The sequence below is a fragment of the Anser brachyrhynchus genome (genome assembly GCF_964034855.1).
Source record: "Anser brachyrhynchus genome assembly, chromosome: 4".
In the NCBI taxonomy this organism is placed as follows: domain Eukaryota; kingdom Metazoa; phylum Chordata; class Aves; order Anseriformes; family Anatidae; genus Anser; species Anser brachyrhynchus.
In genome coordinates this window covers 70132656-70145783 of record NC_137698.1, presented here as the reverse complement: position 1 = coordinate 70145783, position 13128 = coordinate 70132656, and the positions used below count along the sequence as shown (strand labels likewise).

Here is a 13128-nt window from a genome sequence, read left to right as displayed (position 1 = left end):
CCATCTGTTCTTTATTTGAAAATACGTCTTACTCTTAAAGGATGTAGTCAGCAAATATTGTAGAGGTAGTCAGAAACACTGGAAGAACAGAAACATAACAATTAATTCAGATAAACAGCTTTTCTTGTAACTGGGTATCCTAAACCGCAGTGATTGTATCTATGCAAATGTTAAAGATTCTCTTGATTTTTAAATTGATAATTTAGAAAACAAACCCGAATTTTGATCTACAGAGTTTGACTTACCTTTTGTCCAAATTATTCTTTCAAACAAGTTATTTTTATAGTTCTAAGAGGAATACCATTCCTACTGGGCTTATCTAACATGCATAATTTGGATAAAGACTCTCAGCTGATACCAGGTGTGTAGGAAGCATTTCATTAACGTCACACCATACTCAGATTTGGAATGTTACACTGCCGATACCTCCAGAATTGAGTTTCACTGCAGAATATGAAGAACCATACTTAAGCACTGAGTAGCTAGAGACATAATGTCTTTTTTCACCTTCTTGGTTGAAGGGAGCCCCGTGTTAACCAAGGAATTAGGCTATGAAGAGATAAAGTAGGCATGGAATTCCCCCTTGTGAAATCTTTATCATACAAACAATGCTTATCATGTACTTATTTTTCATAGTGAGAACATTGCAAAGTTAACACATCTGAAGGTGAATGTGAAGAAAGAAGATGTTATGTCAAAGGACTGATTCCAAACAGTAGACTTGCTTATATGTTTAAAGGAACAGGCAGAACAAATTAGCTTTTTACCTGACTCGACTAGCATTTCCATAACAATTTTAAAATGACTCTCCATTTATCATGAAGGAAGAGCAGCGAGACTCTTTCAACACATTGCAATCGTATCTCAGAACAGCTGCCTGATCTCAAAGCTTGACTGTGAAATTTAGTCAAATACGTACAAGCAAACAAAACCCAACAATGGTGCACAATGTCATCTTTCACCTGTGGAACCAATCTGCTTTACAGCTCTCAATTCCAAAATTTACCCATGAGCCAGGTTAAGCAGTAGAGTCCACACAAAGGAAAATGGGGCTGTGGAACAAACAGAAAAGGTTATGACTGACCAAAAGGTTATATAACTAAAGGTTATACCAGAAGGGGTTGATTGTTTTAGGTAACCATCTGTGATACCGCAGGCCTTGTGCTGAATTTGCTGGGCATTGACACTCATCCAAAAACACTAAAAGCAGCAGAGTCTAAAACTGAGCAACCAAAACCAACAAGACTCAAAGCTAGTCCAAATTTATTATTTTATATTTGTGCTCAAAAAATAGTCAGTGGCAATATAAATCTGTAACTATTCATAGATGTTTCCTTTCAAATTTAGTAGTATTTGGTTCACTAAACCTAAAATCTGCTCTGTATTGAATGCAGAATGTACACGAGTCTCTCAAAAAATTCCCCATTACTCACAAACATAAACCTTCAGAGTATCTTAAGTACCCATTACATATACAGTAGAGGCAGATAAAAAGAATTTGAAAGCTCACTGCATAAGATATAATGAATATAAAGAAATCAACTGTATTATCCTGTTCTCAAAATAATAAGCCTTTAAAATAACTTTGTTGAAGAAGCCTCAGATCAAAAGCACCAGGTGGTCACTCCTTGCAAAGGAGAAAATATTCAATGTATTTTTCTACTCCAAACAGCGCAATTATGTCAGCCATTTTAAAAGGAAAGTAAAATCATCCTCTGTTTCTGATCTCACGCAAGGCTTTTAGTTACAACTAATTTTCAGGTGCAGATTTCAAAAGACTGTCAGCGATGCCTTCAAATCAAGAGGGATCAAATTCCAGCAAGACAAACTCATCGCAACTGAAAGTGTAAAACGCTAATTCTAAGAGCAACACTACAAATGTTTACTTGAAAAGCGTTAAACACGCATTTCAGTGACTCTCCTTACTGCATTCGTTACACAAATACCCATGCCATCAGCTGCTCCTAGTCACTTGCCCTGGAAACCTCCATCAAACTACACAAGCAGAGGCTGAAGTAGCATGCAATATACTTGCAGAGAAACTTGAAGAGAATACTTTCCTCTTATACTGTAAATTCAAAGCTTGTGAATCCACTTTATAGTGAATTCAAAATACCTGCATTAAATAGTCCTATTGTGATGCAGAGGTTTAGGCACTTTGCAAAATCAGAGTAATGCATTTTGAGGCAAAATCCCTCAGGTAGGATTCCTCCTACAGTCAGGAACACTTTGCAGAAGGTTTTCATATATACCCCACACACAAACAATTTCACACGTCCCTATTTACATAAAAGGACATCACAACTATAATCATGCTGAAAGCTTCTACAAAGGGACAATGGTCAATTCCAGAGTATCGATTACAGTTCATTAAACAAATTGATGAGAGACTGCCCCCAAAGAATAAAACAGCGCGGTTCCTTTGACTCAAATGACACCAATCCACTTGCACTACTTGGCCTAAACAAATCTGTCATCTCCACTGCTCAAAATGCCACACTTTATCAATATTTTCTGAATGCAGAGCTATACTGTGTGCTTGAATTTCCCTATATGTATGTTTTAAATACACTGTTCTTAAACACTTGTATGCTATTTCCTCAAAAATATTACATTTTGTTCATACATAATTTAGCACAACGCCCTTCTTGTGCTCTGTGAGCAATATCAGCAACACACACTTCTTATCCAATCTACGATATTTAAGCTTTTTTCTCTCACGTGAATTTTTTGATACTTTAAGTAAAAAACTTTTTTTTTTTTTTTCAGGCAAGTCTGCAATTGTCTGAAGAGGGTTTCCAAAACTACTTTGGTAACCGGTGCATTTATCCCACTGATACTTGCGTGGGCTGTAACTGGAAACCCCACCACCGAGCTGTCAGTCAGGTCTCTCCTAAGTTATTACAAGTGCCTCAAGGCTGCAGTCAGCTCCGGGCTCCATTCTGCAGAAAGAACTGCTCCAAAGGCCATCTAAAGGATCAGACAATGGTTGCAGAAAGGCAAAGGTTGTATACATGAGGAATGACAAGAGGGAAATGATAGGGGTTTGAATGAGAGAAGCATGACTCCATGTAAGTAAGAAAAAAATTACTAGTTCCTATCCTGCCTTTTGCAGTGCTTCTGGCATTTCTTTTCTGGTTATCTCACAAAAAGATACAATAAACAGCAGGTTACAACCTTTTTGTTTCTAATAAGTACTAGTTTTAATATGGTTTGGAGGAAAACTACAATGAGATTAATGGCTTCTTACAATTATTTTAAGTGAAGGGGGTGGGCTACACATCCAATTTTAGAGTCATTTAAACCAAATCCAGAACTTGTCTTATTATTTGGGTAATAGCATATGGTTATTTAGCAAAGGACTATATTTTAATAAATGATCCCAGAAGCTACATTTAAAGCAGACTAAAAAAGCTTTAATTCAAAACTTTATTTCTTGACTTCCTAACCTCACTCTTTTATTAAGTCAAGAGGCTTTTTGTGTGCAATCTCTTATGTATTTTCCCTCTATTTTAAGAAAAAAAGGCTAAAGAGGATAAAAGAAAGCCCTTAAAATGTTCCAAAGGCTTCAAAACTTTATTGTCTTGAGAAACAAATAATAGAACTGCATGCAAACCCCTCTAGCAGCAACTTAGCTAGGCACCACCAGAAGAAGCGGACTGCACTACAGCCTTATCACATGTACCATCCGTGCCCAGCCCCATATATCTAGGACACGTGCTAGAAGCCCCATCTGCTGTCAGCCTTTTGAACTCCACTGTAGGGGAATTATCTTTTCATCACTGTAAGATGTGTAGAAGCCCCTTCCAAGCGTTGTTTTCTTCAGCTGAAGTGGGCAGACTAAAATAAATAAATTGCCAAGTGGGACGAACCATGGGTCTTAAGTGTTATCTTCAGCCAGGAAAAATCCCTCAGCATTCCCTCCTCAGCATGCAGAGTTTGAAGTCAACAAGGACAACCTCTGCTCCATACGCTGGCAGCTTCTGCAGCTGCCCACTCCATTGGAGAAATATCTTGAATCCTTCCTCAGTTCCTGAAACTGCAGGGCATTCCTGTTGTACCTACCATGCTGGACACCTGAAAAAACACAACTGCTGAAGCACCATGTTGCTAAGTAGATCCACCATAAGAAACTCTAGCTAGACAACTGCCTTATTCAAACTCAATACCATCCTAGCCTGGGTTTTCAGAAGAATGCAATGATACTGTATTCCAAGTGGGGACTAAAAGGAACAACATTGCCAGCCCAGAAGGTATTGTCTTTGACAATGCTCTCTCCCAAAGAACATTGTTCTTTATGGATAAAATTGTTCATTATGGATAAAATGTATATAAAAGTGAATATGAACAAATAGAGCATTAGTAATCAACAGGGCTGCCTTCTTACTATCAAATTTAGTATCAGGTACTTGCAAGGTACCATTTTTTACTGGTTTTCTTAAAAACTTAAACCAAGAAGGGATAAGACCTGCAAGACAAGACATTGTAAAATTCAACAAAAACTAGAACTGAAAAAGTAAGAAGTTAGAATTGCTTAGGTTCTACTAGGATTTTCCCAATTCCACCATGATGTTTTCCTAACACTTCCCTATAATCAAACATGCATTTAAAGCTCTAAAGCATTAACTCACATTGCAAAAGAACAAACAGTATGAGATTAGAGCACAGAAATACTTAAACTTTAAAAATAATCCTGAAATGGAAAAACTGAAAGTGAAAAGCAGAAATGGTTAAGCACTTATGTAGAAATGATATGTAATACCAGCTCCGGTATCTAACATGATAATAGAAATGCATCAGTCCCAGAACTTGACACAGGATATATTGAACCTGGATACCTGATGCTGGATACAAATACTTCCAAGGGCAAAGAAAGGCATTTCATACAGCTCTTCTGCAGTGTCCCCTGTGATATGCAAGCAACTATACTGTATGGCTTAATAAAAAGTGAATTAATTTAGCATCCAGCTCCAGTAGATGCTCTCTTGAGTTGCAACTGCTGTGTGTGGCAGACACAGAGATGAAGAAGAGGCACCGTGAAACATCTTCCAGCACAAGGAACTCTGAGGGATAGGGAAGCTTATTAGCACCGGGTTTTCATATCACCTCCATCGGTTCCCTCAAAAAATAATATAAAGCTACCAGCTGAAGCATTAAAGCATCCTAGGGTCTAGGAGAATCCCACAGGAATTCTGTATCCAGCCGTGGGAGTCAAAGCTGAGGAAAGCTAATTCAAGTATTAGGTTGAGCCTTAAAATCTTAATTAGAAAAGAAAGCTCTCTCTTAATTTTTCAACTTCAATACTGCTGTATGAGGAAATCCCGTTTTTTCTTGCAGTATAAATTGTGGTTTTACAACATACCTTGATTTTAGGCATTGCCAAAGAACCTGCAAACCTGCAGTTACTATAGTGATTTTAGTTAATTACACATAATCTCAAAACTCCCAAACATGTTATTTAAGTTCGGGGGTTTTAAAAAGAAAAAAGATCTGTCAAATAAAATGTAATTTCTGAGAGCCAATAATTCTTGTTCTATTAGCAGCACAGGGAACACCAAGTGATATTCAACAACAGATTTTACACATCATTAAAATGAACATAACTTAAATGTGGCCAAATTACTAAAAATGAAAATTACAAGCAAGCTATGTAGAAACACAAATACTAACCCATTAGGATTGCTTTGTGTCAGTCTCCAGCCAAATATGCCACCTGGATTACAGCCACACAATGGCAAATTCTGGGGTGTCTAGCAATTCTGCTAGAAGAGACTCTTTGCCTCTGCCACTGAAGCAAGTTAGCTTAAAATATTGCCCTATTTCACTTCATTTACACAGAAAGTAACAGATTTTATATTTAATTGACTTTGACCATATTGGGCATTTTAACATCTCTAAAACATTAGCTTTCCATTTTAATCGGAAAGACCAAAAAAAACAAAACAACTCAACTGCATTTTCACCCTCCCGCTGCAAAAAGCACTTGTTAACAAGTAGTTGACACAAGATGCCTGGGTTATTCCTCGAGAAAATAAAATCTGCGTCAGCTACTTGTTACTCACTACAAAGATACGCATATAATCTACCTAGAAATACCTTGAGGAATTTCCTATAAAAGGGAACACTAAGCTTCAAAAATGCTGCACTATTTGGAGATTTAATTTTTGTCTTGCAGAGCAAAGAACAAGATGGCACGGAACACATCAAGAAGGATCCTGGCGGTGAGAAACCGGAGACATCTGCTGCAGTCACATATGTCTCGCTGACTAAAATCCTAAGCAAAAGCTGACAGACCTCATCAGTAATGACTGTTTTGTTTTGCTGCTACTGCTCAGCTGGTTGGTTGTGCAAGGGATTTAGCTGCAAAGCAAGAAGAGTCCACACGGCAGCCTGTTTATGATTGTATTAATATGCATATTAATTGCCCTCACACTGCTTGAGTGGCAGAGCTGTACAAAACAGCACAGACTCGCAATGCCTAAAACATACAGAGACAATTTGGGGTTTAAAACCATTAGGAAGGAATGGCACCTGTTTCAGGAGTCATCCGAATTTTCTCAAGGTATAAAAACCCCTATAGAAATCCTCCAGCTCTTCCCAATGAGCTCTTCATTTCCGTGACTCCAGTACCGTACGTGTACAGCGATTATCACCAGCCTTTTTCCAGTTACAAGCCGTTTCTCCATGAAGAGGAGTTTTATGGAAAAAGCGGGAAGGAAAAATCTATAGCAATGTGCTGGTCAAACCAAAAAATAACAGCACCAAATATTAATGCTGAATCAATCTGTTATTTTGCATAGATTGAACAAATGTGATGATGAAACTGCAAGAGGGGTGATTTGGAGAGAGAGATGGTCGGGTTGACTGTGACACATCAACTGAAATAGATCACTAGCACATCTCTTGTGCCCCACACTACCAGCTACTAGATCCCCAGGAGCAGTTGTGATGTCTGTTAAAACTTGTGGGCAAGCAATCCGCACTGTAGCTTTATAGGACAGAGCAATGGATAACTCTGAACCATGAGATGAAGGAACTGAATTCTCCTAGTTTAATTAAAAGTCCTACCGAACAACTAAGTTACCTTGCCTTCTCACATCCCCTCCGAGGTCTGACTTCTGCTGATGAAAAGCCCAGTGAAGCACCTGGGTTTGTAAGGCACCATCCATCCACAGGAGCTGACAGGCAAGGCAGCTTCAAACAGGCTCTGGCAAAACCCCCTCTAGTTTTGAAGCAGTAATCAAAATTTCATCCTTCTCGTTTATATACTGCGATAACCTTCCCCGCTTTGTTTCACACGTGTGTGTGTTTGTTCTAACAGGGCCATACTCAGCATATGCCATACAGTAAGAGATATCCTTCAAGGACATGCAGAGAGCTTGGGCTCAGCCCACACACACGCGGATAGCGATATTCTAACCAAGAGCCCAGTAAACATCCCGCTCTAATTTCTGGCTGCTTTGGCGTCAGTCACATTGCACTTCAGATTCAAATTCCAACAAGGCTCGAAATCAACTAATTGTCCCTACCTTGTTTTGCTTCCGTCTCACTTTTTTTTTCCCTCACCATTCCCAAAACAATGTTTTTGTGGCCATTTTCTACCTCCAGTCTTTCAAAGAACTTGAGTTCATTCTTGGCTTTAAGCTTATCAAGTCATCTCATTCAGTTAGCATATGAATAGCCTTCTCTTCGGTTTCCACTCAAATTAATGGCTCCCTCAGGATCTTGCCCGTTAATTTTAATGCACGTTGAAAGCTTACAAACAAATTTCTGCAAACAGTTTATTTTTAAAAGCCACTGACTTTACTGCTTCTGACAACGAAATGGACAAGCTTCCAGCATTGTACTTTATTAGCTGCCTATTTACAATTCAGTAAGCTATAGTTACATTAAAAATTGCTCTAAAAATTACATTTATGAAACAGATACCAGTGAAAAAAGGAAAAGCTGGATGCATTGTTTCCTGGAGCTAATATAAACAATAGACCAATTGCCACTTCCCTGCTGTAGCTACAAACATCTCATTTTCAATTAAGTCAGCAGTATTAGTCCACATTCACATTGATGTAATACAGAAATTATGCAAACACATGCAGGTCTGCATAAAACCCACAGTTTCTCTGAAACCCTTGGAAAGACAAGGAATATATTTACTCTTCACTGAGAAAGTTGACTACTGATATGGGCACCTCAAGTCCGGATACTGCTTAATGAACATTTTGCAAAAAATCTGCTTCTGTACTGGATGAAAGTTTAACTTCTTCACCATCAGATCTCTGAGGCTAGAAGAAGGAACCTTCTACAAAGATCTGCCACCAATGAAATTGAACTTTCATTAGCAAAACCATTTCAGGGAACCTCTGTACCCCTTTCATCCCATATATGTATGTGTATATATAAATATACACACACTATATATAGATTTTGTACTTCAATTTGTGCTCTAGAAACCTTCAAGCAAATATTTTTTCAAATTACTGCATCAGCACAATCATAATCAAAGCATACAATCACAGTTCCGATATAAGCCTGAAAATCTCTGGCCCAGATGCATTTCAAGAAAATACACACTTAACTGAGGATTCTGCTTTTTCTCCATTGACTAAACATGGAACCTTCAGCAACAAAACTTTTAAATAAGGTGTATCAGTTTGGTGCCTCAAGTTAAACGGGATGAGTGTCGCTCAAAAAAATTATACATCACTGGTTGAGGACAGGGAAGTCTGTCACATGGGAAAGTAAATCACATGCTGATTTGTATGAGCCTTCTTTACAGGATCCTGACTGGATCCCATGGTCTTCACCAGCTTTTTCTTCCCAGTTGAAAATAAAAAGGCACGCAATGACCCCTGGGTCTAACTGTGCTTCGTGATGCAAGGAGTAAGAATTTTCTCCCTTAGGTCTTCATTTGGAAAACAGTAAATGTATAGATACATGTAATTCCATATATATTATACTTCATTGTTTCAAATCCATTACAGCTACGCTGTTTAATATTCTAGTAGTTCATTCAACACTATATGCTAAGCTGTTTTTGTTACTGGAGCTGAACTGTTTGAAGGTGGTCAGCTATTTCCAAAAGACACCGCAATCTGACAACAAGGCTTTCAGTCTCAACATTGCTTACCTACTTTAACCTACGGTGATTATAATAGCACAGAGAAATTGTTTATGATATGTGGGAAGTGGAAAGGCCAAATAAATACATTTTATGAATTCTGTGTTTAGCTAATTAATTTTCAGACAAAATTGAAAGTGTTACATTTCAGTTTCTAATTGTTAAGATTACAAGTGAAAACAGCAAGGAATTAAAGACATAGTAAAATGGCATATTTCAGAGGAAAAAGAAAAAAATATTTTAGGTATTGTTTTGGATATGCACATGACATCGGGAAGAACTTAGTTACTTCAGAAAATAACATTTTGTAGAGATGGTCTTTGCAAAGAACATTCTTGTTGCAGTAGACAAATGATGTAACTTAATATAATACAAGTAGATGTGCCGAATATTTCTTTTCTATGCATGCACATCTAGGAACGTGCTTCTCTGAAGTAGTCAGACTTCTGACCTTTTTTTTTTTTTTTCAAACTAAGCTGTGTAAGTATTTGAAAAGGGGAAATTTATACCAGTATAGTCAAGCAGGCAGTTACTATTTTATTGGACCATCAACTACAATAGCTACATGGATAAGATACAGAAAAATAGGTAACTTGAATTCCTGGATGACACCCAAGGATGATACAATGCTGTAATTCAGTGGACAAAAGCCTAAATACACATGCACAAAATTGCCTTATAAACTGAGCCTCAGAAAAATAAAATTGAAAAAAAGGGAATAGACATTTAACTACCTAGGCATCAAGATATTTAAATACAGTGACAAGCAAAATACTGCTATATGAAGGCAGTACATTAAGGTCTTGAAAAAAGGTGGCACATCTAATGAAAACTTATTTATTCTGCTTCAGTTATGTCTAAAGAATAACAGAGGTTACTTCTGCTGTCCATTCAGACAGCTCTGTGTGGGACAGTCTCTTCCACGTTACAGTATTTAGCAGAGGGCAACTGAATGCTGGTAAATTGAATTTTGTTTGAAGCATAGTTAAAAGTGTATTTCAAAATTTAAAACATGAAAACCAGTTCTAGTTGCATCTTCCTTTCCTTATTTGCCTTTTTAAAATATGGAAATCATAAAAAAAATGAGATTGATTGTGGGCACATCCTAAAAAATACTTTTTATGTAATATTTCCTTTATCACTATAGGAAAAGGCCTTTTACCCTCTTTCTTTCCCCCAACCTAGACAAAATTTGGTATTCCTGGAGTTAAAATTAAAAGTGCTTCATAGAGATATATGGATGAAAAAGGCAGGGAAAGAAGCAATGGAAAATCTACCTTGACTGATACTGTGGTATCTTTCTACCTGTACCAGAGTAATAACATTATTGCATAGAACATATGCAACACATGACATACATGTATGTTGGGCAAGCCTTGAAAAAAGCTAAAGAACTCAGGTTTCTGTTTTAGTAAGATTTTTTTTCCCCATACCTTTATTCCTCTGTTACTCACACTAGGTGCTCTGCACAAAACAAACCGACTAAGTTAAAACCTTCACATGCAGGCTCAGATGATGAGAATATAAACCAGTATTCTTAACAACTTTGGCAAAAAAAAAAAAAAAACTTTGGAAATTAAATTATTGTTAAGTGGCATGCTGCCCTCATTTTAACTACACAAAATGAATTGGAAAAAAAACATGCTTTCTAGAAAGGCAAAACCTAGCTAAGACAAATATTCAGTAATTTTCAAGCTGAATTCTGAAATCACTCTTAAGAAATGCTATATGGATAAATAAAAGGGAGATCACTGGCATACCATATAATTAAGCACTACATGCATTGAAACTTTTCTGTAAACGGTTGCCTCTCAATCACAGCACTGAAGACAACTGCTGGGAAAAAAAAAAAGCAAGAAAAAAAGCAGCACCTGTTGTTCGCAAGGAAGAATATTCAGAAGTGTTGCTGTCACTTGATTGTTAATTCAATGAAAATTTTTAACCAACCATAACCCAATACAATTAGTCAAATCTGACTGTGAAGCGATGTTATTACCTCAGAGCGTATATGCTGGAGAGACTACATGTAGTGACAGAAACACTCTCATAGTCACTGCTGGAGATGGAGCTGAGGGGGGAATCACGTAAGCCATCCTGAGAACTGAAAAAACATGGAAACAAAATGAACTGCTGAAGAGAACAAAGGTAAAAAAACAAAGCATGGGTTGTCACTGATTATACGGAAATCGGAGTAAACTGACAATCGTATTTGAAACAATAATGATAAGAAAGGAAGTGATATACATCTATTTTGTTTGCTTCCCAAAGGGTCAGGCGATTTAGCAAAGTTGGTGGGCACACTTCTTATACAAATCCTCAGTTTAACTTATGACATGCAGTTAAATCACTCAGGAAAGAACCAAGGACCTTCCATTTTCTTAGGGCACAGACAGAAGAGTGTTTGTTTTAATGTTATAACAAAGACATAACATCATTAGAAGTTGATAAAGTCACAGTGGGTTTCAAGCAAGACATCAATAAGCTTCAAGAACTTCTGAAATACCACAACTAATTTGATCTAAGTTTCCACAGAATGAGAATGGGAAGGAAAAAGTCTATGAGAAAAAGCAGAAAGCTGGCTCTTCGGTAAGGAGATGAGGATAATATACCCACCCCTAATTCGCTGAGTCCCTACAACTGCTATACAGGTACCCTCAAGCTTTAAACCAACTGGATGAGCACAAGGTAGCGGTCCCATGGCAAACCATGGACATTTCATTAGAGGAAATCCACTAGTTACTAAATAAAAGATCATGAAAAATTTAAGTTAACAATACACAACTTGTCCCTGTCATCCCTGGACTAAGGAAAAGCTTTGAAACAGTACATCACTTCGGACCTTATGTCATATTATCAACATAAGCTAGGATTAGAAGGTTAAAAGTTTCGTAAGCATGACAGAACTCTTGTGGAAAGACCAATTTTTGTTTCAGTAACAATTTACTGCTCAGCCACTGGAAACTGCACAAGCTGAAGAAAATTAAATTATACTAGATAAAATCTGTAATCAAATGTATCAAAGCTGTATTAGCTCTAGGCAGTGCAGAAGAATCACTCAAGCCTGCTGAACTGAAATGTTCAGTCAATAGAAATCTCTGGCCAATGCAGAGAGAAACTTAAGAAATATCTTTAGTTAAAAAAAATATAACTGTATAGATCAGGATTCTTTTACCTTACGCATCCACAACAACCAACAGATTTCTTAGGCTTAACTGAATTGTGGGAGTATGTGGGGTACATGTTCAGACCAGCTATGTTCTAAATTCTTTTCTTCTACCAAATTTACTATTCTAGCTGCTTTTGCAGCTAAAAGTCTGGAAGAACGCTTAAGGGGAATTCTTCAAAGCAGTGTATGGAAGGCATGCACTCTAATCCCACTAAGAAATAATAGGATTTGTTTGCATACCTCCCACCAATCGCTTGGAATATGTATACCTTCATGTTCTTCATTTCTGATTGTCAATTTGAAAATAAATCCCTAGTGTACTATGCTTTAGTAGAAAGGAAAGCCATCGCAACTGGAAAATAATTTATCAGACTTGAACAAAAATCTATTTAACTTTCATTCATTTTATATAATTTCCTTCGCTAATTCTGCTCACTACGAAGAGAGAGGTGCGTTTAAACAAAGGATTACTCTTTTATACCTCATAACCTTTACCCATCCAATCATACAACACTGCCACACTACTAGAATGTATTTTTGCTATCTGTTTTATGGCAGCTAAATGATGTTAAAAAAAAAAACACACATTAATATGCGATTTCACAGCATGATTGAGCAAGATAAGCTGTCTTGCAAAGACGAAATGTATTGTTCAGAATAAAGTAATCTTTGAATAGCAAGATCCAGTAAACAAGAACAACTAGCATACTCAGCTTCTTCTTTTATTCTCTCTCACCTCCCCATCATTTCCATTTTTTTTCCAGTCTAACAATCCTGCCAGCTGATTTGGGTAGTAACACTTCCAAGAGATGTAAGGTTTGCTGTCCTTTAGTGCTTTCTGGCA

At 37.2% G+C, this 13128-nt stretch overlaps 1 protein-coding gene across 5 annotated transcripts in view; it reads right to left on the bottom strand.

Annotated features, from left to right (window-relative positions):
* ZFYVE28 (zinc finger FYVE-type containing 28) overlaps positions 1-13128 on the bottom strand; it is a 147776-nt gene that overhangs the window by 18060 nt on the left and 116588 nt on the right. For 3 of the 5 annotated variants that reach the window (XM_080592067.1, XM_080592066.1, XM_080592070.1), the window contains exon 9: positions 11115-11219. The exons of the other annotated variants lie outside the window; for them this stretch is intronic. In XM_080592067.1, the coding sequence (XP_080448193.1) occupies positions 11115-11219 (105 nt within the window). The remainder of the gene's footprint in view (positions 1-11114; positions 11220-13128) is intronic. 5 annotated transcript variants of the gene reach the window in all.